Source organism: Apodemus sylvaticus, chromosome 17 (genome assembly GCF_947179515.1).
Source record: "Apodemus sylvaticus chromosome 17, mApoSyl1.1, whole genome shotgun sequence".
Classification (NCBI taxonomy): domain Eukaryota; kingdom Metazoa; phylum Chordata; class Mammalia; order Rodentia; family Muridae; genus Apodemus; species Apodemus sylvaticus.
Window position 1 is genome coordinate 40,918,127 of NC_067488.1, and position 27,195 is coordinate 40,945,321.

Consider the following 27,195-nt stretch of genomic DNA (forward strand, 5'->3'; position numbering starts at 1 on the left):
CCTCACCCTTCCCTGGGGCATCAAGTCTCTCAAGAATTAGGTGCATCTTCTCCCACTGAGGTCAGACCAGGCAGTCCTCTGCTATATATGTGCCAGGGGCCTTGGACCTGACTGTGTATGTTGCCTGGTTGGTGCCACAGTCTCTGGGAGCTCCCTGGGGTCTGGGTTAGTTGCAACTGTTGTTCTTTCTATGAGGTCACCCTCCCCTTCTTCAAACTTTCCCCTAATTTAACTATAGGGGTGCCCATCTTCAGTCTAATGGCCGGGTATATTAGCATCTGTCTCAGTTAGCTGCTAATAGAGCTTCTCAGAGGACAGCCATGCTAGGCTCCTGTCTTCAGTCTCTTCTCCATTTTTGTCCCTGCAGTTCTTTTAGACACATAAAAGCACATGAAATCTCAAAGTAAGTTTAGCTTACATTTCCTTGATAGAAGTATGGTGAATATTTTTTAGAATGCTTCTCAATTACTTGACTTTCATCTTTGAGAACTGTCTGTTTGGTTCCACACTGAATTTCTTAATTAGGTTGTCTGCTGTCTTGTTGCTTAGGCTCTTTATTTATTTACATGCATATTCTAGATACCAACACCTGTCAGAAGTAGCTGGTAAAGTTTTTTTTCTTGCTGTTTTTCCATTCTATAGATCCAGAAAGACAAATCAAATGTCACATATTTTCTTTCATTTGTGGGTGTTAGCTTTAAATCTTCAGATAAGTGTGTCCCATTGGGAATGCTTACAGAGGTCAGGAAATTACTAAAGGATCATAGAAGAGGATTCCAAGGTGGGGGAATAGAAGACTCCTATAAATGATCAAAGGAAAATAATGTAACAGAAAAGTGTTAAATGGAGTAGGGAATATGAGAACAGAGTAGAGGAAGGAATATAGAAAAGGATAGATAATACTAAAGACAGTTTGAAAGTCTTATGGAAAAATAACACCATAGAAGCACTTCAAATATGTACATAATCATAAAAAGTTTTAAATGGAGTTAATGGGGGCAACAATGTCCCTATAAGAGTCTATATGCTAACATAAAAAAGCATAAGGTCAAGGGGAGGTTACATCTTTGGGAATTGTTGGCCAGGGCAATCCCATAGATGCCTAAACATTGAAAAATATTTCATTGCTTTAGGTTATCATTGCTTCAGGTTACCTTTGAGAACCTGATAGTAAAACCCATTGTAGAAGACACTACATACTTGATTCATAGAACATGAAGAACTCGATGAACATTTCAAGCTATACCACCAACCTCTTCCCACTGGTGCAGAAGTGAGAGAAATGTCACAGTAGTAACAACCACTTTTGTATTGAATTTAAAGCCCATTATACAAATTAAAGTCCATACCTGGAACCAACACTGACTTCAAGAACCTGTAACCATACAAGTTATAATATCTAAGGGAAAACCTACTACTATTATCCTGCTAAATGAGAACAGTATGAAATTGACTTTTAATGTCATCGCTATAAAAATGGAAGAGTGCCTCTTTCAAACTTCCTAAGAAGAGCTTCTTTCACAGCAGATGGTGATGAACCCAGAGACCCATGACAGTATAAGATGCAAAGAATAAGACTATATAATGTTCTTCCCCAAACAGGACATCCTCACACCAAGGACCAGGGTGACTTTGTGAAAGAGGGGACAGAAAGATTGTGAGAGAAGTGTCTTTGGTGATTACAAGGAAGCAGCATTTTTTGGACATAGTAGGGTAGTTAAGAACTCAGACATTTTGACAATGTAAACAAGATCTATGAAAACCCCAGACAGACAAAATCTCAGTATGGAGAGAAGACGTATGCAGGAAATCTATCCATAGTTAAAGAGCAATTAGTAATTGATAACTTCTGAAAGAGGAGAGACAATATTTTAAAGGATGTGGCCCTACTGTGTTGACCACAGGTCTAATAAATGGCCACATATCCAAGAGTATATGAGTAACACCAGCTATAGAAGAAGAAGAAGAAGAAGAAGAAGAAGAAGAAGAAGAAGAAGAAGAAGAAGAAGAAGAAGAAGAAGAAGAAGAAGAAGAAGAAGAAGGAAGAAGAAGAAGAAGAAGAAGAAGAAGAAGAAGAAGAAGAAGAAGAAGAAGAAGAAGAAGAAGAAGAAGAAAAGAAGGAAGAGGAGAAAGAGGAGGAGGAGGAGAAAGAAGAGGAGCAGGAGGAGGAGAAGGAGGGAGGAGGAGAAAATATGTTGCTTGGATATGGAAAGTGAATGAGGCATTTGGAAAGAAGGTAAATGTGATCAAAATACCTCTATACTCATGGGATAATAAAACCCACAGTTAGGGAGGGCTATCTCAGGAGGGCTGACACCCTTGTGAGCACAGGTAAGACCACCATTTCTGCTCATAGGGAAATGCCCTGAGCTCTCAGGACACAGGAACAGAGCAGCAGCCTGGGACAGGATCCTTCCAGCTTGTTTCTGTGCACAGAGATGATCCTGTGCCACAGCCCTACATATCCAAATACTGCTGGGAGAGAGCTGGTCTCCCAGAAGTACTGACACACCTGTGAGTACAGGTAAGAGGACCACTTCTATTCAAATTCCTGGCCCAAGTGGGACCCACCCAGAGCCATCAGGATACAGAAACCAAGGAACAGCCAGAGACAGGATCCTTCCTGTTTCCATCTGCACCTCTGAGCTGACCTTGTGCCACAGCTCTCCATACCTAAATTCCTCCCAGAGAGAATTGGTCTCCCAGGAGTACTGACACACAGGCTTGCAGGAGGGACAAGCCACAGCTAGAGACAGCAAGAACAGCTAACACCAGAGTTCTTGCAATGGCAAGAATATAAGCAACAGAAACCAAGGCTACTTGACATCATCAGAACCTAGTTCTTCTACCACAATAAGCCCTTGATACACCAACAGGCCAGAAAAGCAACAGTCTAATTTAAAATCACATGTCATGATTTTAAGGATGCTAAGAACAACATAAATAACTCTCTAAAAGAAATACAGGAGAACAGGTAAACAGGTAGAAGGCCTTAAAGAGGAAACACTAAAATCCCTTAAATAATTATAGGAAAACACAAGCAAATAGATGGAGGGATTGAACAAAACAATCCTGGATCTAAAAAGGAAAACAGAAACAATCAAGAAATCACAAAGGGAGACAAACCTAGAGATAGAAAACCTCGGAAAGAGATCAGGAGTCATAGATGGATCACAAATAGAATAGAAGAGATAGAAGAGAGAATCTCAGGTACAGAAGACACTATAGAAAACATTGGCACAATAGTCAAAAAAATTCAAAATGCAAAAAGCTCCTAATACAAAATATCAAGGAAATTCAGGACACAATTACCTAAAGATAATAGGTAAAGAAGATAGTGAAGATTCCCAACTTAAAGGGGAAGTAAACATCATCACCAAAATTATGGAAGAAAACTTTCCTAACCTAAAGAAATAGATACCCATAAACATACAAGAAGCTCTCTGTATTTTTCTAATGTTCTAGTTTCTTTCTATACTTGGTCACCTGGCCAACTTCTCAGGTAAACTTGTGTGTTAACCTAGCCAAGCTGAGGGGTGAAGAGTGAGAGGGGGTGGTGCAGTCTGTTTTTCTTGTCAAGTTGCTGACTCTGACAGGAGACATTCCACCCGACAGAGACATTTATTAGGAGTGAAGTAGAGCAGTTTCTGTCGGTACATGGTGCAGATCCTGGGCTGCAGTGCCTGGAGCTAATCCTGTACCACTGCACTCCATAAGCACCATAAGCAAGAGAAACCAAGGCTACTTGACATCATGAGAACCTAGTTCTTCAACCACAGCAAGCCCTGGATACACCAACAGGCCAGAAAAGCAGCAGTCTAATTTAAAATCACATCTCATGATTTTAAGGATGTTAAGAACAACATAAATAACTCTCTTAAAGCCTACAGAACTCCAAATATATTGGACCAGAAAAGAAATTCCACCTGTCAAATAATAGTCAAAACACCAAATGCACAAAACAATGAAAGAATATTAGAAGCAGGAAGGGAAAACGGTTAAGCCCAGGACCAGATAGGTTTAGTGCAGAATTCTATCAGACCTTCAAAGAAGATCTAATAACAACATTCTTCAACCTAATCCACAAGATATAAACAGAAGGAACACTACCCAATTCTTTCTATGAAGTCATAGTTATGCTGATACCAAACTACATGAAGACTCAACAAGGAAAAAGAACTTCAGACCAATTTTGCTTATGAATATTGATGCAAAAATACTCAGTAAAATTCTCACAAACTGAATCCTAGAACATACCCAAACAATCATCCATCATGACAAAGGAGGCTTCATTCCAGGGATGGAGGAATGAATCAATATTCGGAAATCCGTCGAAGTAATCCACTATATAAACAGACTCAAAGAAAAAAAAAACCCATGAACATTTCATTAGATGCTGAAAAAGCATTTGACAAAATTCAACATCCCTTCACATTAAAAGTCTTGAAAAGATCAGGAATTCAAGGCCTATACTGAAACATAGTAAATGCAATATACAGCAAACCAGTAGGCAATATCAAACTAAATGGAGAGAAACTTGAAGCAATCCCACTAAAATCAGGGACTAGACAAAGCCATCCACTCTCTCCATATCTATTCAATACAGTACTTGAAGTTCTAGCTAGAGCAATTAGAAAACTCAAGGCAGTCAAAGGGATACTAATTACAAAGGAAGAAGTCAAATTATCACTATTTGCAGATAATAATATGATAGTATACTTATGTGACACCAAAAATTCCACCAGAGAACTCCTAAACCTGAAAGCTAACTTCAGCAAAGTGGCTGGATATAAAATTAACTCAAAAAAATCAGTAGCCTTTCTCTAATCAAAGGATAAACTGGCTGAGAAAGAAATTAATGAAACAACAACATTTACAATAGTCATACACTATATAAAATAGCATGGTGTGACTCTAACCAAACAAGTGAAAGATCTGTATGACAAGAACTTTACATCACTGAAGAAAGAAATTAAAGAAAACCTCAGAAGATAGAAAGATCTCCCATGCTCATGGATTGGCAGTATAATTGTAGTAAAAATGGCCATCTTGCCAAAAGCAATATACAGATTCAATGCAATCCCCATCAAAATTCCAACTCAGTTCTTCATAGTGTTAGAAAGGGCAATTCTCACACTGGCGCATCCTCTGGGTATATGCCCAGGAGCATTATGCTGGGTCTTCAGGTAGTACATACTCCACTATGTTCATATCAGCCTTATTTATAATAGCCAGAAGCTGGAAAGAACCTAGATGTTCCTCCACAGAGGAATGGGGTGTATTTACACAATGGAATACTATTCAGCTATTAAAAACAATAAATTCATGAAATTCTTAGGCAAATGGATGGAACTAGAAAATATTGTCTTGAATGAGGTAGCCCAATCACAAAAAAAAAAAAAACCCACACATGATATGCACTTGCTGATAAGTGGATATTAGTCCAAGAGCTCTGAATACCCAAGATACAATTCACAGACCACATGAAGCTCAAGGAAAATCAATGTGTGGATACTTAACTGCTTCTTAGAAGGGGAAACAAAATACTCACAGGAGGAAACATAGAGATAAAATGTAGAGAAGAGACTGAAGGAAAGACCATCCAGAGACTGTCTCACCTTTGGATCCATCTCATATACAGTCACCAAACCTGGATGCTATTGTGGATGTCGGGAATTTCTTGCTGATGTGAGCCTGATATGATTGTCTCCTGAGAGGCTCTGCCAAAGCCTGCCAGATACACAGGTGGATGCTTGTAGTCAACCATTGCACTGAGCGCTGGGTCCTAGATGGAGAAGTTGGAGAAGGGACTGAAGGAACTGAGGGGGTTTGCTGTCCCATAGGTGGATCAACAGTGCCAACTGGTCTGACCTCCCAAAGCTCCCAGGGACTGGACCACCAACCAGAGTACACATGGAGGGACCCATGGCTCTGGACGCATACGTCACAGAGGATGGACTTGTTGGACATCAGTGGAAGGCGCAGCCCTTGGGCCTGAGGGGGACAATGACCCAGTATAGGGGAATCCCAGGGCAAGAAGGCCAGAATGAGGGAAGGCAGGAAGGCAGGAAGGCAGGAAGGCAGGAAGGCAGGAGTGGTTTGGTGGGTAGGTAAGCACCCTCATAAAGACAGGGGTAGGAGGGCTGGATAGGGGGTTTCCAGAGGGAAGAGACCTGGAAATGGGATAACATTTGAAATGTAAATAAAGAAAATATTCAATAAAAGGACAGAAAAAAGAAGTGAGGTAGAATTATAGGTGCACCACAGATCTTTAAAAAATACTAGGGACACTATATTAAATGAATAAATAATAAATGAAAGCATGTTTGAAATTCTAAATCAATGCCGAGAAATCCATGGAGAATAAATTATTACACTCAAAATAAGGACAGATTGGTGTTTTTTAACTTATTCTCTGCTTCGGGCAAAAAATATGGTGTGACACAGATGTTTATTGATCTTGCCTTGATATACAATGCTGTCTTTCATGTTATTAACTCCCTATAAGCCTCACTGAAAACCTCTGGGACTATGCTTACTTATAAGCAGAGAGGTCATGTGACTTTGCCTGATGGCATCTGACTTCTGACTGTTGGCAACTTTCCTCTGATACCCTTCTTCACACATGCATGTTCTTGCCAGTGGTGATAGCCTAAGGATGCTGACAGCCCCTGAGTGGGCAGTGAAGAGAAGACCACAGTTTCCCTCATTAGAGTAAGGTTTGCATTTTAATATGTGATAGAAAAAAATTGGCATATTCAATTACGAATTTATAGATACTTGGTTCTGTTGTGTTCCTGTACAAAGAAAGGATTTATTTGTCTCCAATATTCTGTGTCACAGGGTGTCGTTGTGTGGAAGGCAAGGTGTCAGGAGCTAGAAGCAGATTGATAGACAGACACTAGTCAAGAAAAGAGAGCAAGGAGATACTTCATGCATCCTTTTCTGCTTCTAGTTTTTTCCCTTTTGTAAAATTCAAGACCCCAAACCTGCAGAATGGTACCCTACACAAGTGTGCTGGCCCTCCCACATCAATTAAAGCAATTAAAATAAACTCACATTCTCAGAGTTCCTTCTCACAGGTGGTTCTCCTCTGTGCCATGCTGACAATCAGAACTAAGTATTATTAGTATTACTACTTATAAAGAAATCAGTATTACTACTTGTAAGAAATGCACTGAATTAAATAGGGAGACAAACGTGTTGACTCTTGGATAGGGTAGCAAGATGGGTTCAAGGCCAATTTTTTCACTATGGCCTTCAGGCAATTCACACCCCAATTCTGAGCCTTGGTTGTTCCTGCTGTGGAGTGACTCTAGGAAGCCATGCAGCATAGACATTTTGCCCTTGTAAAGTTGTTACTAATACCTTACAAGAGTTCATAATCACTCTGGTATCAAAGCAGACTGACCATGTGTGTCACTTAAGGTTTCAACTTTGTTTTTCTTACCTCTACTTGGATCATGGGTGCCCTTTGCTGTCACCACCAGTTTTGACTCTCCTCCAGACTTCTAAGAAGACATGGTTAATAAAACCTAACCCATAAGAACTTGGCCTTGCTAATCTGTACCATAATTCTAGTACAGGTGTCTTCCTGGGAAGAGTTGGACCTCTGACCTCTGACCTCCAACCTTCTACCTGTTCCCTTGACTTGTCAGATCACAGCATCTTCAGCTCTCCATTGAATTACCACCTGCCTTAGAGCTCTATGGAGAACCTGGAGGATTTCCATCCTAAGGGAATAAGAGAAAACACACACAGGTTCTATCTTAATCCTGCTACATTCCCACTGCTAGGCCTTGCACAGGGTACTTCGCCTCTCACAATTCTTGTATGGATGATGTTTCCTATGAAGCTGACTTACAGGACTGCCTCCAAGCTACTGACACCTGGGGCATGTGAAATAAAGTCTACTCAGTTTCTTATCCTTTACCCACCATTTAGAAGACCACTCATAATAACCTCTCCTCTCCACATCCTACTGTGCCTAGAACCTGTTCCATCTGTGTTTCTCTTGATACTTGTCTCCTACCCTGTGACTTGTATCCATGTTATCCCATTCCTGGATACAACTTGCATGGGCTACAGCAATATCTCCAAATTGTTTCTATCCTGCAGATTTCTTTAGGCCTGAAAGCGCCTGCTGTCTTTGAAGGACCCTCTGAGCAAGTGCATCATATCCTCTGTGGCTATGCTCTTCCTGTTAAAAGGCCATCATGGATGCCAGCTGAAAACCACTATTCTCTCACTTGCTTATCCACCCATTCTCTGACTTGTCTCCCAGGTTCTAATGCAACTTCCAAGCATGACAGCACATCCTGGAGACAGAGCATCACAGGTCCTCAGGTACCAGAACTGTTCCTCTTTCTTACTAGTTTTTCTTTACCCAATCTTATGACTATAAGATGTGAAGCCAGCAACCCATTCAGTCACTGAGAACACATGACTATGTCCATAAGGAGCAGTAGAGATCTGGTAGACAAGGTTGTTGAAGTATCCCTTGGTTTCTCTGAACTTTTTCAGGCCACTGATGTCTTAAGAGCAATCTTGGTCCTCATCTTAGAGAGGTCTGGGTCTTTAAATGGCTTTACTAGCCCACCATCTATAACTTTATACATTATGAAATACCTAGCTCCTACACAATATGGATGATAGGAGGATCCTGAAATGAGTCTTCACAATGGGTGAGAAAGCAAAGAAGCAACAATGGCTCAGAAGCAGCATCTCCTGCTACTTTAATGAGCAACCAATTAGACCAGTCATCTCCTTACCTGTGCAGAATTTCTGAGACACACGTTTGCCAAGCACTCTACATATAACTGGGTGATCTCAGGTATTCTTTAAAAATACCTGGCAGAAAGCCCCAGAGTCTCCAGCCTTGGGATGCAGATTGTATCCCAGAGGGTACTGATGCTCCTGCAGGTTGCATCATGGGTTGAGGAGACCTGGCTGCTGGACACCTGACTTTTGTATGTCCCAGTATGAGTCATTTTATTCTTCAAATCCCAAATAAAACCTCAGTCTCATGGAAAGGACTACCATTTATATTTTAAATGTGACACATTTGGTTTTATTGTCGCACCTGTGATTCCTCTGGGACAGGACAAGGACTCCTGGTTCTGTAGCAATCCAGGTCTCAGGAATGATCAACCTTTCAAAAATTAGATTTGGCTATTATATACAATAAAATACAATATGAAAAACGGTTTGTTTTAAAGAACAAAAATTCTCTGAACAGACATCTTGCCAAATAAAACATAGACATGAGAATGGACAAAGATGCTTGCCCTTCTCTGTCATCAGGGAACTGCTAAGCAAAAGAAGCAGTACCCATAAGGGCAAAGATACAAAATTCTGCCCACTCAAAATAGGAACAAGAACACTTCTTCATAATGAATGGATGATTACAGGAGTTTTATTCATAAGTATTACAACTAGGAATCAATTAAGATGGCAGTCAGTAGAAGAGTTGATATAAAAGCTATTATAGGGGAGTACCAGGACAGATAAAAAAGGAGGGGGGTGATTGGAGAATGGGTGGAGAGAAGAAGGCTTATGGGCCATATGGGGAGGGGGGAACTGGGAAAGGGGAAATCATTTGGAATGTAAACAAAGAATATAGAAAATTTTAAAAAAGGAAAAAAAGTTATGGGATCTCTAAACAATGGAATATTATTCAGAAATAAAGAGAAATTAGCCACAAAAGACATAGAAGAATGTTGAGTACGTATTTCTAAGCAAGAGAAGGTAGTTTGAAAAGGCTTCAATCTATAGGACCCTAACTATGACATTCTGGAAAAACTACAGGAAGAATACAAAAACCATCATTATTGGGGTTAGGGAGGAGAAAGGAATGGTTTGGTAGAGTACAACAGGTTTTGGAGACAATGAAACTTTTCTGTGAAGCTATATTGGTGGATACATGTCAATGTACTTCAGACCAAACACAGAGTCCAACAATGAACCAGAATGTAAGGTGTGAGTGCCAGTTGCCAACAATATAGATCCATCAACTGTAGTATATGTGTATTCTATGGAACAGTTTTGATAGGGAGACTGGGAATACATAGGAAATTTTACTTTCTCCTTAATTTTTCTGTGGATTAAAAACTCCCCTAAATGTATTTCTTTCAACAATAAATAAAATAAAATAGAATAGAATAGAATAGAATAGAATAGAATAGAATAGAATAGAATAGAATAGAATAGAATAAAATAAAATAAAATAAAATAAAATAAAATAAAATAAAATACATGTTAAAGGGTACTATGTTTTGTCAGGATAAATATTTTATACTCAAATTCTTGGCATTCACACACACACACACACACACACACACACACACACACACTACATGTGACTCTTGCTCTGGGTCATGATCACTGGAAGTGAGTTCTGAGTTCTTGATATTCCTTCAAACAAAAATAATATATTGTTTTGGCATCTTATATTGTGTTGAAGACAACTGAGCTGGTAGATATCAAAGAGGCTGCAGAGAAAACCTCTCCTGCACAGATGTATGCTGCCTATCTCAACCCTACCACAATCAACTTTTAAGAGGTACAATAGAGTGGCTTGGTGAACTAATGTTGTTTAAGTTTGTGAGGAACAAACCACTCAGATGAGTGGACATGTGTGTTGGTTAATTTTATGTCCACTTGACACAAGCTAAAGTCATCTGAGAATGGGGAATCTCAATTGAGAAAATTTCCCCATAAGACTGGCCTGTAGCCAAGTCTGTAGTACAATATCTTGATTAATAATTGATGTGGGTGAGTCCAGCTCCTTGAGGGTTGTTCCTTCCTTGGGCAAGCAGTCCTTGATGGAATAAGGAAATAGTTTGAACAAGACATGGAGAGAAAGCCTGTAAGCACCATTCCTTCATGGTTTTTGCTTCTAAGTTCTTACCCTGAGTTCCCTCAGTGATGGAGTGTGAACTGAGTTGTAAGCTGAATTAAACCTTTTCTTCCAAAACTTGCCTTTGGTCAAGTTGTTTTATCACAGCAATTGAAAGCCTAACTAAAGTATCTTATGAAGGGACAGTTTCATAAGTCCATCCATCAATCAGTCTTTGATCAAGTGGACAGCACCAACAAGGGTGCTGGTAAGGATGTGTATCCACAGGAATCATCCTACTGAAGTCAACTTTCCAATTTGCAACAGACCCTGCCAGCAGGGGTTCTTGAGCATACTGAAAGGGCTTCCTTCTATATGCCAAACACCTGGATGCATTCTTAAAGGGCATGGTGATGAACATCTGGAGAGAACGGTTAGACATGGTATTGCAGTTCAAAGAAGACTCACACTCTCCTAGTACCCAGGAGATGCTAGGTACTAACAGAAATGAATATCCAGGAGCAACAGAAAGGGAAATACATTAAGTAATCATCTATTCATGGTGTGCATGGAGAATATACAGAGACACACAGACACACACACAGACACACACACACACACACACACACACACACACACACACACAAAGGCAAGCCTGATACAGGTCTTCCATGTATACAATAGTGAACTGCCCACAAGTAAGTGAAGCAAGTGATCATTGAAAACTTTTATTTTATAGCTCACACAATTGAAACCAGCATGAGGAACTTGAAAGGGTCCAGGCCATGGCTAGAATTAAAGTCACACCTGGGAACTCTTCTTCAGCACTGGCTTGTTTGTAGAGGGCCCAGACATAAGCTACTGCCAATTCTATGTGACTTCTTTTGGAGTTCTGGTAGCTTGAAGCATCAAGGATACCCACCCTCCCTCAGTCCCTGAGGCAGTTCTGAGTGCCAGATGTGCACCTTGTCTCCAGAGGTCAATGGATTCTTCCAGGCTACAAATTCTTCAACTTGCTTCAAGTCTCTCCTGGGAGGTGGGGATTTCAAACTTAGTATTCCCTGGGCCATCTTTAGGCACAGCTGAGGAAACAACCTTATGGTCTCTGTCCCTTAAAGCTTCCTTTCCAGGAAAGAGGTAAAATTAGCAAGTACATACATACATGGTCAGGGTTGCATAGCACCGAGGGTTATTCAGAATTGGCTGTTGCACTTCAGTCAGGGTTGACAGGGGAGCTGAGCCAGGAAACTATTTCTTGTCCACCAGGAAGCTCCCCAAAAACTATTAGCATTTGAAATAATAGCAAACAATAACAAAAATATTAATAATAACCTGACTGTTGACAGTATCTGTTGGTTTTAATCTTAGAGACTGTGAGGTCTCTGAGGAAGGGAAGAGACAAGTAAGACAGGCAAAGAGGGAAGAGTAGAAGAAGAGAAACAGGAAGAAAAGGTGGGAGGTAGGAAGGGGAGGGAAAAGGAGGATCTGAAGTGTTTCAAGGCTTCTGGCTTCCCAATGGGCTCTGAGTTCAAGTTTCAGAAATCCATAGTAGTGTTTTGATGTTGTAGACTCTTCTATGGACCCTTCACATTACTCGGCCGGGCAGCAAGGCTGGCAAAGTACGCACACTGTGAGGGGTCACATTGGCCAGGAGGGCCAGGAGGACCAGGAGGGCCAGGATGTCCAGCTGGCCCTGTCTCTCCTTGAGGTCCAGGGCTTCCTGGAAGTCCATCTTTAGCATATCCAGGTTCCCCAGGTTGGCCTGGCCCAGGAAGCAAAAGAAACAGGAGGCAGTTTACATTCTATATCCAGGACTGAAACATCCCTGTAATCTTTGTGTTGTGAATGAGGGTTCAATGTGTACTCAGAGAGAACAGCCTCTGTTGGTGCTCTAGGCTGAGAGAGAGAAAGACCCATGTGGGCATCAGGTAGAACAGCACCTTTGCAAGCAGGAGCAGTGCTTTCACTGTCTGAGATAGGGAAGAAATCTGAACACCAGAGAGGAGAAACGGACAAGGGCAACTCAAGGCCCGTGGGGTGCAAGTCTTCCACTTGAGTCAGATGAGAAAGCCGAACACTATTCTCTCACACAGTCTAATAGGCACATCTGAATTCAGAATGAAACACCAAAACAGCCTAGTCAGCCTTGGCCTGGCGTGCCTGTTCCTACAGGGACACCTGATGACCCTCAAGATTCAAGAAATAGTCTGGGATCTGTTATCTTTTCTCAACTTTACTTGTTAAATCCGAACCACACACTTACCTATATTATTCTATCATACAAAGTAAAAATATAGTATCTAGGATATACATAACTGGCCAATATAGAGTCTAAAATTTAGACTGAGAGAATATTACATATAATAAATTGCTATGCCTGCACTTACCAGGTGTGCTATGGTGTCATGTGTAATTCATCTAGCTTCCTCTTTTGCCTGAACAACTGGGAAGCTTGGTGCTAGAATGTGTTTTCCAGGTCACATTCTCCCTCACTTCTTAGCATACTGTCAAGATATTTCTTAGAATGTAAACGAAAAGTGAACATTTCCCTTGTGGGTGTCTTTAGCACTTTGAAAGTCTGCTGATGTTCTGACAAGTTACTTAGTGCAGAGCCCTGTTTACAGGAAGCCCTTGGTTCAGCTGCGCTAACCATCCCTTCCACTGAGATGTACCACCAATGGTCCCCGATTCAACCTTGCCAGATGTAACCTGCCAGATAGTCTACACACACTCCCCTCTAGATGGACTCTGCCGTTCTACTTCTCCTATTTCAGACTAGTATTTATATTCTATTTGAAAATTGGCAAGATATAAACAATATTTATGTAACATCATCATCTCTAGTAGAAAAAAATAACATATCCAACTGTAGCAAACTTTGGAAATCATGACAGGATAAAACTAAAGTTAAATTACATGCAGGTCAGATGTTCATAAATGATTGAGAGTGAGCATAAGATTTAGGAGTTAAATTTAAAAGGTAAAATCCTCAGGGCTGGGAATGGGGTTTGGTAGTAGAGCATGCATAAGGCCCTAGGTTCAATTTCTAGCACTGCTCCCCAAATACGTATACTCATACATACACACACTTAAACACACACACACACACACACACACACACTCGATGGTAAGGTAGAGGTTGACAATCTAGAGTTGAGAGTCTTGTCACTCTCCCCTTTCCAGTGTGACAACTGCTACTCTCAAGAGCTCTTCCAATATAGCCACCAGGCACAGCGGTCAGCTGGTTACCATTTACCCAGTTATTTCTAGGTTTTAGAAGTAAAATTCTCAAGACCCTCCCACCCCTCAGCTCCAAGAGGGCTAGCCTTTGGCTAAGGTTCCCTGGGCATATTCTGAGAAATACTAATGAATTAGTATGGGATTTAAGAAGATGGCTGTCACCTTGGCTGTGGGGTTCTAACCACTTAAGGTGAGTTAAAGTCTAGAAGGAAAGTCCTAAGGAGAGATGCAGCTCCAACTTTCCCAGACTCATTTAGACTACAATGATCTCTCTCTCTCTCTCTCTCTCTCTCTCTCTCTCTCTCTCTCTCTCTCTCTCTCTCTCTCTCTCTCTCTCTCTCCCCCAGGATCATTTCTCACAATATTTAGTCACTTATTATTTTTAATTGGAACATAATAATTCTGTGTATTTCTGGACCATGATGTGTATTTAATGAGTACTTATTTATTTAGGATCCATGTATATTCTCTTTTGCTTTCATTTATGTGTGTGCACCAGTACTTGCAGTATTGGTAGATACTGGAAAAAGATATTAAATCCCCTGGAACTAGAGTCACAGATGTTTGTGAGCTGCCAGGTGAGTGCTGGGAATCAAACCCAGTTCCTCTACATAAAGCAGATAGTGTTCCTAATCTCTGAGCCAAATATTCAACCCTACAATGAGATTTTTCTTAGGGGGGGGACATGGGCACAATATGCAATGAATAAATTGGAGCAACTTGCTTCTGAGTCATTCCAAATATTTATCATATCTTTACATAGGAAACATCAATATACTTTGTTCTGGTCATTTTGGAATAGTAAATAAGTCATTGGGACTTTCACCTTAGAAGGTATACCACATGGATTTGAAAAATATTCCATTAAACAATTAGTTCCCTTTTTCTCTTTAGAGTGACCCAGGTCTTCCTCTTTTCCTACAAGCAAGGGTACCACTGTGTGTCCCTGCTTCCATGGTTGATATCTGCCCAGCCTGAGACCCTGATCCTCCATACCTGGTATTCCAGGGGGGCCCATCTCTCCTCGGAGGCCAACTCCAGGTGTGCCAGGGTCACCTTTGGCTCCTCTTTCACCTGATGGGAAGAATATGCATCTTGAGTGGTAAAGAATCATGATGAAAGCAGAGACAGAGAGTCTCAAACCACAGGATACCCTGTGTCACTGATACAGACCCCGATATCACTGAAACAGTACACTCACACCAGTAGAGTTCACACATACTCTTTATTTAAATTATCCACCCCCCACATGCACACACACATACATACACACTCAAGCATATTTTCAGACTCAGAGTATAGGAAAACAAAAAAGAAACAGATGCTTTCTTCTTAACACATTCTCAGATACACATCTTTATACATACACAACCACCCAAACATCTATTGATCCAGTTATATATACACATTTATATATACCCAGTTATATTTACACATTAATATACATAGAAGCAAATACAAATAAGAACACAGTTACACTTTGCTAAACCATGGGTAACCAAATTCACACACCCACAAGTCACACACATTATCAGCCTGCATGGATGACACAATTACTGGTGTACATGCCAGTGAACTCAAAGCTTCTTATCTGAACCTTCATGAAGAAGGAATTGGGTTAATAAATTAATTCAACATACTAGAGGATGTGGTAACACACAGTAATGAGACACATCTCTGATCTAAGGAATACTGAAATCTAGTAAGACAATGGAACAGTACAAGGAATACCCCATAAGAGACAGATGATAAATACTACCCTATGAATAAAAAATGATACATATATGACATATATGCCTCAAGGAGAGAGAGAAAGAGAAGGGAGCAGGAAGAAGAAATCATGTTCTCTGGACCATATCTAGTTAAGAGGTTCCAGGTTTGACTTAACTGAGACTAGCGCTATCAATAATACCATGGTCAATACTACTACTTCTACTACTAACATGGTTGCTAAAGCTAATATCAATTCTACCACCAATGTTACCTCTACTAATACTGGTATTAGCATGATAAGCACAGAAAGAAGACTCCCAACCAAAGACACTGGAATCTCTCTTTCAAATTATTTTACTAGGAATTAATACATTTTATTACATTGTCTTCCAAGTATTTTCTGGATACAACATTTTTTTTTATAAAGTAAATTTAAAGCTGATGGCTCACTAGTTTGGGGGGCACTAATCTTACTTTTTGTGTATGGGGTTGTTTTGGGGGCTCTGTACTTATTGGTTTATATTGTATGTGTATGAATGTTTTGTCTGCATATACGCATGTATACCACATGTGTGCCTGGTACCTGAGAAGAGGAGAGAGCATTGGATACCCTGGAACTGCAGTTGTGAGCAGTCAGGTTGGTGCTGAGAACTGAACCCTGGTCCTCTCCATGAACAGCAGGAGCTCTTAATCACAAAGCATTTCCTCTCCAGTTCCTCATCTTCACTAAACTAACTGTTACACTTGGTCAGTATCCTGCCACAATACAATGTAGTCTCTAAAGCACATTTCTTATGGACATATATTTTGTGTACTTTGTTTTATGGAGGAATACAGATAGACAGGAACACACAAATTTAACCAAAACCCTTTACAACAGAAGATATATCACAGGGGATAGATAACTAAACAGTTATAAGGATATGTCAGATCAAAAGAGAACTTATTAGGTTCATCTGATCGCCTAGTGTAAGATCACACACCAGGAGGAAGTGGACCACAGGCTTGGAAGTTTGGAGTCTGGTCCTCTGTCTCTATTTCATGTCTGCTGCCTGTAGAAGGAATTCTGACCTGCCTGCCACTGTGCAGCCTGGGGCAAGCGCTTCCACTTAAAGAGGAGCTCTATCCAGCCAAAGAGCCAGACAGTTAGTGACCATTTTAGCTCAAAACCATTTGGCTGGATTTTAAACCTGTCATTTAATATCCATTGCCTGGGGATTAAACGGCATATTACTCAGTTGGTTCCAAATCAGGTGGAGTGGGGGGAGAAAAAAGCATTTGCATTGCCCTGTAACTTGAGCAAAAGAGACAGAGAGAAAAAAAAATAGGGGGGAGGAGGGGGGAGGTTCAGTATTCCTGGCATAATTTTTTAAAACTGTCAAGTAAGAAAATCTTGAATGTATGAAAAAAATTACGTGATGCCAAAATTCAGTGTTGCTAGGTTGATGGAAATGAAAATAAGATGAATAATGCAGGCTCTGCCAGGTGTACATCCCATACCCGAGTCCCAGCTCAGCACAGTTTCAGAAGTGCTGTCCACTCACCTTTGGGGCCCATTGGTCCAGAGGGTCCTTCCATACCACCTTGGCCAGGACGGCCTGGTTCACCCATGGGGCCTGTGCGGCCTGGCAGCCCGTCTTTTCCAGGGGGTCCTGGGGGCCCTGGTCTGCCTTGAGAGGACTTCATGTGTGCTGGAGGCATCTGGGCCAGGAGGTAGGCAAGTTTGGCTATGAAATGGGAAGAAGAGAGGAGTCCCTGAGGAATGGAGAGAGGAGGAGGGACAAACTGGCAGTTCACTGCAAGCTAGAACTGCAAGCAAAACCAACTGAGGATGAAGACAAGGAATAGCTCCTGTACACACACTTCTGACTGCATGGATGTCTACAGCAGCAGCAATTAATTAATAGTATTAACAGTGCAGGAGCAGCATTATTGCTGTTTGTGGTGGCAGCAGCAGTAATAGCAGTGGCTATAACTGCCAGTTGGAGAAACCGAGGCCTGAGATGTTTAAGTGGCTTACACTAAGCTATTTAGTGACTTTTATCTTTTGAATCAAGTCTCCTAAGAGCAACTGAAGAGCCAAATAAGCCGTTAATTGGAGATGCTTACAGATCTGTGATACAAGGATTATAAAATCTATTTAAAACCCAGAGCTCCAGCTGTGAGTGGACTTCACTTTCGTGTTGGACACTGGATCCAGTGCTTACCTACTGGCTCCCAAGAGCCGTCTAAGTTTGTATAGTCAGAGAGCATTGGATACAAATGCCTGTGCAATGGGTAGAGTGACTGGGATAAACACTAACATTTTGGTTGATAAGCCTAAAAAGACGTGGGATTTCTGACTGCCTCATTGACACTCTCTGCCGTTACATCTTCACGAGGCCCGGGGATCTGTGGAAGCTACCTAAATGACCTCAGCAATTTGATGACCTTGTCTGGGCCTTTGGTTGTTTTATCTTTCCTAGAAGTCAATATCTTTCCTCCTCAAAGGCTGTTTGAAAGGGAATCATTCCAGCAGATGTTCTCAGACCCCTTAAAAACTAGTAGTTGACACTCCGCTAGAGCAGAGGCCATTCCATCACCGACATTCAAGAGGTAGAACTTGGAACTCCCACACACAGGTTCTTGGACTTGCCTGGTCCAGTGGGACTTGCATTCTTTCTATCTCATCTCTGTCTTCCCTCATCTTCCTCATCTGCAGCCCATATACATTCACCTAGATTCCAGAGGAGCAGGGGAGAGGGGCGCTTTACTTCTACATCCTCATAGTCTGAATGTGTGAGACACACAATACTGAGACATGGGACATGAGAATGGAAACATCTTTCGGTTCCACCTCTTTCATGTACAGGTTTGTAAGCATTTTCATCTAAGCTTTTGTCACAGGGGAAACGGGAAGAATGGCCACTAGACAGATCATAGTGGTGTAGTACACAGACAATAAGGCTGTAAATCCCAGACTTATATTCCAGGAGCTCAGCCTCTCTGTAGCTCATTATTCTCCCAATAACCATGCTGTCTTCCATGATTATTACTAGGCTGTCACTGGGCATGCTCAAGCTTTGAGAACCCTCCCAAGACCTGTCCCAAATGCTGTCACCATTCCAACTTCCCACTCCATGCCTTACCTTAAAGCTATCTAAATCAGAGCCAACTGTTCTCTTTCAATGCCCTCTGTGCCAAAAAGAGATTACAGATGTCTTCTGAGGGCATGGCAGTCATCTTGTCTGTCTCTTACCTTACCTCTTCCTCTGGAGTTCAATAAGTGGCCCTGCACACCTTCCTAGAACACTGATTAATCACACACATGGTTGAATACACAGAAAGTGCAGGTGATCACCACACAGCAGATGGTGGTATCTGGTATCTATCATTCACTAGAGCCATTGTCACCAGAGGTGGCCAGAAAGAAGCTGAGGGAGCACCTGGAGTGTAAGGCTGGGAACCTCAAGTCACCTCTCAAGCCTGCTGCTCTACACTCACCTGTCCTAGGACTTAATGATGCAAACAATTGCTCACTGGGCATCTTACCCTGGCAGCTGCAATCAGGTCCAGCTACTCACCTTCTAGCTGCTTCCCAAGCTCTTCCCGAATGAGGCGCCGTAAGGTGTCAATGGATGGAGACTCGCCCTAGGAGGGAGGGAAGCAGTTACTCATCTTCCCAGTAACTCTCTTCCTCCTCCTCCTCTTCCTCCTCCTCCTCCTTGAAGATCCCAGTGTCACTTCCCAAAATCAAGAAGCTTATGAGCATCACAGACAGGGGCAATCACATCCTCTGTCTACCCCATGCCACAACCGCAGCACATTCCTCTCTTCTGTGCCATTCAGACCATGCCATTAGCATGGCAACTTGGACGTTACATTTTCAGAGTCACAATATCCTTCCCCCATGATCCTTATATCTTCCCTACTTTATTCTCTCCTGATACAAACGACTGCACCCATAAAACCAGCCATATATTGGGCCTCAGCAGTATGGCTCCAAAGGCTTGCCTACCTCCAGAACATAGCTTATGGACTGCCTCCTGTGTGAAATCAAGTTTGACTCTCCTGGTTGGTATCTTTTTCCCTATACTCCCTAGGGTCAGTTCTGTCCTGTTCAAGTCTACACTGGCTATAAGCAGGTAAATGATCCATGAAAGCTGAGGAGTTTGTCTATAAGAAATGCTGAATGTTCACATTGTGATGGTAATTCTAAGAAAGGCTTAGGAAAGGATTCTCTATGCCCTATCAGGATCATTCTTTCCTCTTTGACTCCTGTAGAGTAGTACTACCCTCAAGAATGGGTACCTCTGTGCTTCTATCAGTCCAACACATTGCATGGAATAGATCCTTGCTATCTTATTCTTCTATAGCCAGAAACCTTTGTATTATCCCCAGATGCTCCATTGCTCCACATAGCAAGGGGACACACAGAGCTTAGCAAGGCTTTAAGAGGGGTTTGGATGCCAACTTTGTCCTTTTAATTTCCCCTGCCTTGGCCAAGTGGGGCAGGCTCTGGGCACCAAGATCTTTAGAATAACCACAACCAGAAGCAAATAATGTAGCCACAGAGTGTCAGAGGACAGGGAGTGACCATGCCTGTGATTAGGGCATATAAAGCTCTCCAGATGACCAAGCAGGCTGCCGAGGAGAATAGGTCACAGGGACCAGACAACAATCCCCATCAAGAGTTCAGTTTCTGTTACCTAACTGTGTCTGTGATCCAAAGCAAAATAAATTAAGAGTTCTTTCACTAGAATGACATAGGTGTAAAGAAAGAAACCAAGCTTTCTGCTCACATTCAGTGCCTAGGACAGTAGAGAGGACTGTAATGCCCTGGATTGAATGGATGGTGAACCACCCATGACGCTTGTTGGACCAGTGAGACCCCATCTTCTCAATTACCTCTGCATGGGTTGCCAAGAAAATAGGAACTTATAGCTCAAGACATTAAGTCTTGAGAGTCATCATCCCTGGGGCAGAGAGAATGACAAAGATGAGAGTCTGTTTCTGGACATCTCTAGAGTTACATGCACAATGCTGCTTCATCCTAACAAGTGTGGAGAGCATTTTCTCAAAGAGTAGGCACAGAGAGAGGAAGTACTCTGTCCTCTGCTGTATAACCAATCCTCAGAAGCCTGGTATCTGCATGTACCTAGCCATACTCCTGGGAGACCCCAAACTCCATTTTCCCTCTATTCGCATGGAATCTATGTCTGAAATTTTGCCATCATCCTTACCCGCAGTCCTGGAAATCCTGGCTGGCCAGGTGGCCCTGGGGGCCCAGGAGGGCCACTCTCCCCTGGTTGTCCTTGAGGACCCATTAGGCCAGTATGACCCTTGTGGCCTGGGGTTCCAGGGTCTCCAGGCTGGCCCTTCCCACCTGGTGGTCCTTTGTCACCTTTGATCCCAGGATCTCCCTAAATAGAAGAGAAGAATATATCAGCAGCAGACTCTGTGCTGAGAATTGACCTGAATACACAAACAGAAGTCCAAGGTATTATCATCTTCCTGTTGGGACTCTGGCAGGAGTGTGTGTGGGGGGGGGGAGGTTGGTGGGGTGCCTCACCCTAGGTGTGTCATGGATGAGTCCAAGAAAGGAAGGACCAGAATTATTTCATCCATAGTCCCGATTTACAAATGTGGGCAAGAGAGCCCAGAGATAGCACCCTACCTTACATAGCATTGTACAGGTCAGGTGGAGAACTTTTAATTTTGAAACCCACCTCCAATAAGCCACAAGGCTGTCACTATAGGAATAGCAGAAAGTACTGACATTCCCATACTACAGAGCACACTACAGTTGCCAGCATTGGGGCTGCTTATAAGAGACTATGTGTACAAATACCACATAGTATTTATTATTATTATTATTATTATTATATAACAATAATTATTATTATTGTATAACAAGTTATAACTAGAGAACAGTATCCACAGTGTGTAAAAATGGAGAAGAATAAAAATATCTACAAGTTTGCTTCATGGGCATAAAATATTGTGCCCATAAAGTAGTTAATTGTAAGGATGACAGGGAGGGGTCTAGAGAGATATCTCAGTAGCATTCCATTCAATGATGAGAATATGAATTTGGATCTCAAGTAACCACACAAGAACTAGGTGTGGTTGCTTATATCTGGGGACACAGATAGGCAGAATCCTGAGGCTTACTAGCCTAGCAACTTGGTAACTTCTGGATTCAGTAAGAACCTATCTCAGCCAGTAAAGTGGAGAGTGGTTGAGGAAGGCACCTGCCCGCAGCCCTGAGCATACACATGTATACATTCATAGATGCATTTGTCCACACAAACATATGCATATGTATAACATGCGCACACACACACACATTTGCTAGTCTTAGAACAAACTCCAACTGTGCATCTCTAGAAATGGCTGCCTAGCTGTGGAAAGGAGGCTAAACTACCACTCCACCCCTGGAGTGGTTTTGGCCTCTGTCATTAGGAGTGACAACCTACCTGATCAGCAGCCTTTCCTTGCAGGCCTTCTCTAAGCTGCAGTGGGTCCATAGAGAATTGGCAGGCTCACTCTGTGGTGCTGACACTACACGGGGCCCTCCCCGCTCAGAGAATCAGATTCTGAAATTCTGGGTCAGTAATTTGGGGCACAGTAACCCCAGGGCCGGCAGCCTAGTACTTGGCCTTATGTACGACTGTGATCTGGCTGGCGAATCTCAGCAGATAGTTAGAACTGGATATGCACACAGTAGCTGTATAAAGGCCATCAGAGTACAATGGATCCACAACTATTGTGAGACAGCACAGAGAGAGTGGTGCAGAAGGAAGAAGGAGACGCAAGATGGAACCCCACACGAGGCGCTGCCATCAACGTGGCGGGAGCCTATGAGGAGGAACAGAGCATGGCTCTGAAATAGAGAAACATGCTGGGGAGGAGGTGAGCTGCTAGGGTGACAGAGGGTAAAAGTAAAGGCACGTGCATTTTGCCACACCCTCATCTGTGCACTCCAGAGTGTAACGAGGGTACATAGGAAGGGGAGCTATGGGGTAAGATGGGAGGTATGCCTGATTTCCACTGCATTCCACATTGTTATTTCTGCTCTTTAACCAGGCCCCTGCATTGCGTTCCATTTATCAACAACACTCCAAGTATCGATGACCTCTGACATTTTAAATTACGCAAACCCAAAAGGAATGCTCCAGTTTCCCAGGTCTGATGCACTTCATGGGATCTTGAAATAAGCTAGATGATCTGGGATCCACAGGTATAGAACACCCTGTTGAGTCACCTGGATGCCACATACCACCAACGGCACTCGGGGCAGCTTTTCTATTCAACAACCCTCCTGTGCGATTAAAAGATCTGTCCCCTGTTTTAAACACTCCCAGGATGAAGGAATGGGGAATATAACCACTCGGTGGCAAGGTTCCAAGGAACCACTTAACAGAGGGCAGGCAAGCTCCCTAGTTATTGGTTTGCATGAAGAACAGCTTCCGGTCTGTGGGCTGAACACCCTGGCTCTGAACCAGGACTGTACTCCTAGGCAATCACTCTCAAGACCCCTGAGTGACACCCACGGGACGAAATCGATTCAGTGGCAGGCAAGTACAAGGCTCCAATATTCAAGATCAAACAATCACAGGACAGTGGAACAAAAGTCATCTGAAGGAGAGACAAGAAGCGAAGGCAAGAACGGCAGAGACCACTTCCACCCTTCTCTTCCCAAGCTTCGGGAAAAGCCTGCCAGCTCATTACCCATCCGACTTGTGAAGAAAGCTGAGATAAATTCTTTGCAGGACCGTGGAAAACATCCATGGGCGGGGGTGGGGGACCGGATACCATCCATGTAGTACAACAGCTGACCAGACACAGGACTGTGGGCAAACCAGCCATGCCCAACCCTGAGTGGAGCAAGAGCCTGTGCGGGTGAGTGTGAGAATGCTCCCTGCCCCCTCCCGCACTTCTGCAAGACAAATGTCTCTCCCCTGTTGGTTTCTGGGAAAATGAAATGTAAAGAAAGGCTTTCAGAGTGTGGCGCCAAGGCGACTCATTATGGGAAAATCTGTTCCCTTGTCACCTCCAGTGACAAATCTGGCTCCCAGCAAATTGGCACTTAGGGAGCCGGGCACATCCTGCGTGAGCCTTCACACATGGTGAGCAAGGAATCTGTCAGAGTCTCCCAACACTTGCCTTGCATTGATAATTATGGTCATGATTTTATTCCTCAAAATAACCAAAAAAAGAATGCAGAAAGAAAACTGACTATGTCAGTATTGGGGGGAAAGAATCCTACTGCGTGAAGGGCTTGAGATTCTTTTTCATGGGAAGTTGTTGCACAAGACAGCCATCAGGGTTGGGGTGCTTATTAACTGCCCTAAATAAATTCTGGCCTTGCAACGATGGGAAGGTCACCTTGAGCATGCTCAGATGGCTACACATCCCCACTTACCCTCTCTCCTTTGGATCCTGGCTCTCCAGGCTTCCCAGGAGGACCCTGCAATGAGATAAGAGGACAGCAGTCACTTCACCACTGCCATCTATGCCTTCATCTATGCCTCCATCTTTGCCTTTCCTCTGCACAGCACTTCCTAGGGAAAAGGAAAGCTGGAGAAACAAAGATCCTCACCTGCCTCACCCCTACTCCCCAAATCTTATACCAGGTCAGTCTGAATATCAAGCCACTCCCTCTTCATTCCTGGATCAAAGGTAGGTATGGGCATACCAGTATACAGCAAACAGTTTTGCTTTCTATAATAGAATCACCAGAAGGTCCCACAGTAATTTCAGGAGGAAAAAACCTCACATGCCAGTGGATGCTGAAAAGCACACAGCCTGGAAGTTCAGATAAAATCTAACAGGGATTACAAGAGGGAAAAGGCTCTGGAGGGCAGAGCAAAGAAGAAGCTTCAGTGATTAAGCAATTGATCTCTGTTGCCAAAGGTCATAATTGAAAAAGAATGTGGGTCGGGTTAGGGATGATTGGCCAGTTCTAGTTAACCTGGATTTTATTCTGGAGGGCAATGGAAAGGCACAGAGAGCTCGTGTAGGCAGCAACCCAACTGAGAGCTCACAGAGCTGAGGCATCCTTCAGAAATGGGAGTGCGGACATTATTGCCTCCAACTTAACCTAGTAAGCAAGAACCATGATTGGTCAGCAAGCGAGGAGCAGGAGAGGGTCTAGTGAATGACAAGCTTTGTCTACACCAAAAGCACAGTGAACTCAGACTCGGAATATCTGATCCAGTTTCAAGGAAGGTAATATCTTATAACAGTGGCCCAAAGGCACACAATAAAAAGGATAATCAACAGAGCAGGTCAGCAAGTGCTTTCTCCTCTGCTGGTCCTCAGAGGAGAAGGTATGGTAGGTGAAAGTACTGAGAGAGAGAGGGAGAGAGAGAGAGAGAGAGAGAGAGAGAGAGAGAGAGAGAGAGAGAGAGAGAGAGAGAGAGAGAGAGAGAGAAACAGAGACAGAGAGAGACAGAGAGACAGGAATAGAGAGACACAGAGACACAGAGAGACTTAAAAACTTATTATTAAGTATTTAATTTAGAGACCAGAATGGATGCAGCTTACAGGAGGAGAGAGAACTGGGAAGAACAAGATTACCTCAGAGGCCATTTGCACTGTAAGGAGAGAGCACAGCTGTAATCTGAGCTGTAAAGTATCATAAAATGTTGATGTCCCACAGATCTCCAACTGCTATAAAAGGTCATGGTTGGACAGGGACCCATCAGGAAGGTTACTGCAATGGTCCTTGCAAGAAAGAATTTGGAATTGACCAGAGTCCATTCAGGAGAACTGAGAGGTACCACAAAGAAAAGATTGCAAGGTTTTGCTGAAAAAATTATGCTGTAGGCTGACTGAGGAGATATATCCATCTACCTGGTGATCCTGCTGACTGGAAAACTTTTAACAGTTTGTAAAACTAAAATGTAAAACCACAGTCCATAATTCACACTGATGCTGGTGGAGAAGTTTTGATAAGCTCAGGGCTTGCCTCTTAGCCAATCTGTGGTTCCCACAGGAAAGGTCTACCAAGGAGAAAGGGCAGGGTTGGGAAATACTTGCCTCCTTTCCTGGTGCTCCTATCTCTCCTGCTTCTCCCTGTGAAAAGAACATGAGGTCAGTAGACTCAGTAGCACCATCCGGCACATGATAATCTTCATGACAGACGTTTCATTTATCATGTTCCAGAGAAGACAGCTGTTGGTGACCTAGATAGTTTACCTTACAAGGCCCTCCCTCATGCAGTCTTCTGGTCAGTACATACAAGAGAGAATAGAGAATTGCCACACACTATAACATGGTTATGGGCTCTTTGCCCATGGGATCAATGTGTCTCTACTAAACAGGTCTTAAGAAGCCAGATTTACCAGCTGTCTCATGGAAGGGAGGCCACTTTTATCATTGGGGGACAAAGTGTTAAGTAAGATGTGAAAAAGAGGGTGGAGTTCAACTTCGAATTCTTTCCTTTGTTGACTGGCTGTATAATATTAATGACTTCCTTGTTAATCCTTTAAATTTATTGTGTCTCAACTTATTCATCTATAAATTAAGAGGGGTCATTTCACCCATGTTTTAGGCTACCATGATACTTATTTTAATTAAGATAGGTAAAGTACCGGGACTTGTAAAGCTGGAGAATTGATATGTTTTTATGAGTAAGGAGTAATTTTTGAAAACCATAGGTACTTGGCTGCTCAGTGGCAGCCAAATTATAAACACGCACTGGAAAAGAGAGCAATTGAGTAATCCAAGGAAGTGAATGGGCAAGTCATACACACCTTGGACCACAGATCAGAAATGGAGAAGAGTGGACCTGATACCACAAGGAAAGGATAGATAGAGTTGTCCCAGTGGTCGCATGAAAAGGGCAGAACCCTCTCCTACATATATAGTGCGAGTCATGGACCAGCAGTGGCAAAGGGGAAGGGGATGGGGATGAGGGTTCATGAAGGGAAGACTGGGAAGAGGGATAACATTTGAAATGTAAACAAATAAAATAATTAATAAATTAAAAAAGAAAGAAAACAGAAAAGGGCAGAATCAAACTATAGGGAGGTATTCAGGAATATGGGGCTATTTTCCATCTTGAGGTGTCACATAGAACCCTTACCATCCATCAGTGCAGGAACAGGTCTGAAGAACAGTGCATGGCTTCTGTGTGGCTATGAATAAGTCCTCATTACCCCTTTAATAGTGCCAATATACTCTATAAGGTCGACTCAGGGGACCAAGACTAAAGCTCCGGATTGGTACAAATGTACACTGTGGCTTTGAATCAATCACCTACCATCTTGACAGGTGATTTGACAGGCTGACCCTGTGGCCAAAACCTGTTCATCTTTACAATCATTATAAGCATCCTTCAAGCTCCAGGGCCATTATGGTTAGTGCTATCCACCACAAAAACCTACAGAGATCACTAAAGTCACCTGTACTTATTG

General features: G+C 42.6%; 1 protein-coding gene across 1 annotated transcript in view; it reads right to left on the reverse strand.

Annotated features, from left to right (window-relative positions):
- Positions 1 to 12,411: 12,411 nt before the first annotated feature.
- Col22a1 (collagen type XXII alpha 1 chain) overlaps positions 12,412 to 27,195 on the reverse strand; it is a 214,831-nt gene continuing 200,047 nt past the window's right edge. The window contains exons 57-63 of the mRNA XM_052160898.1: positions 25,817 to 25,852; positions 24,198 to 24,242; positions 21,013 to 21,192; positions 19,354 to 19,420; positions 17,335 to 17,517; positions 15,074 to 15,151; positions 12,412 to 12,599 (exon numbers count right to left, since the gene is read on the reverse strand). Of these exons, the coding sequence (XP_052016858.1) occupies positions 12,412 to 12,599; positions 15,074 to 15,151; positions 17,335 to 17,517; positions 19,354 to 19,420; positions 21,013 to 21,192; positions 24,198 to 24,242; positions 25,817 to 25,852 (777 nt within the window). The remainder of the gene's footprint in view (positions 12,600 to 15,073; positions 15,152 to 17,334; positions 17,518 to 19,353; positions 19,421 to 21,012; positions 21,193 to 24,197; positions 24,243 to 25,816; positions 25,853 to 27,195) is intronic.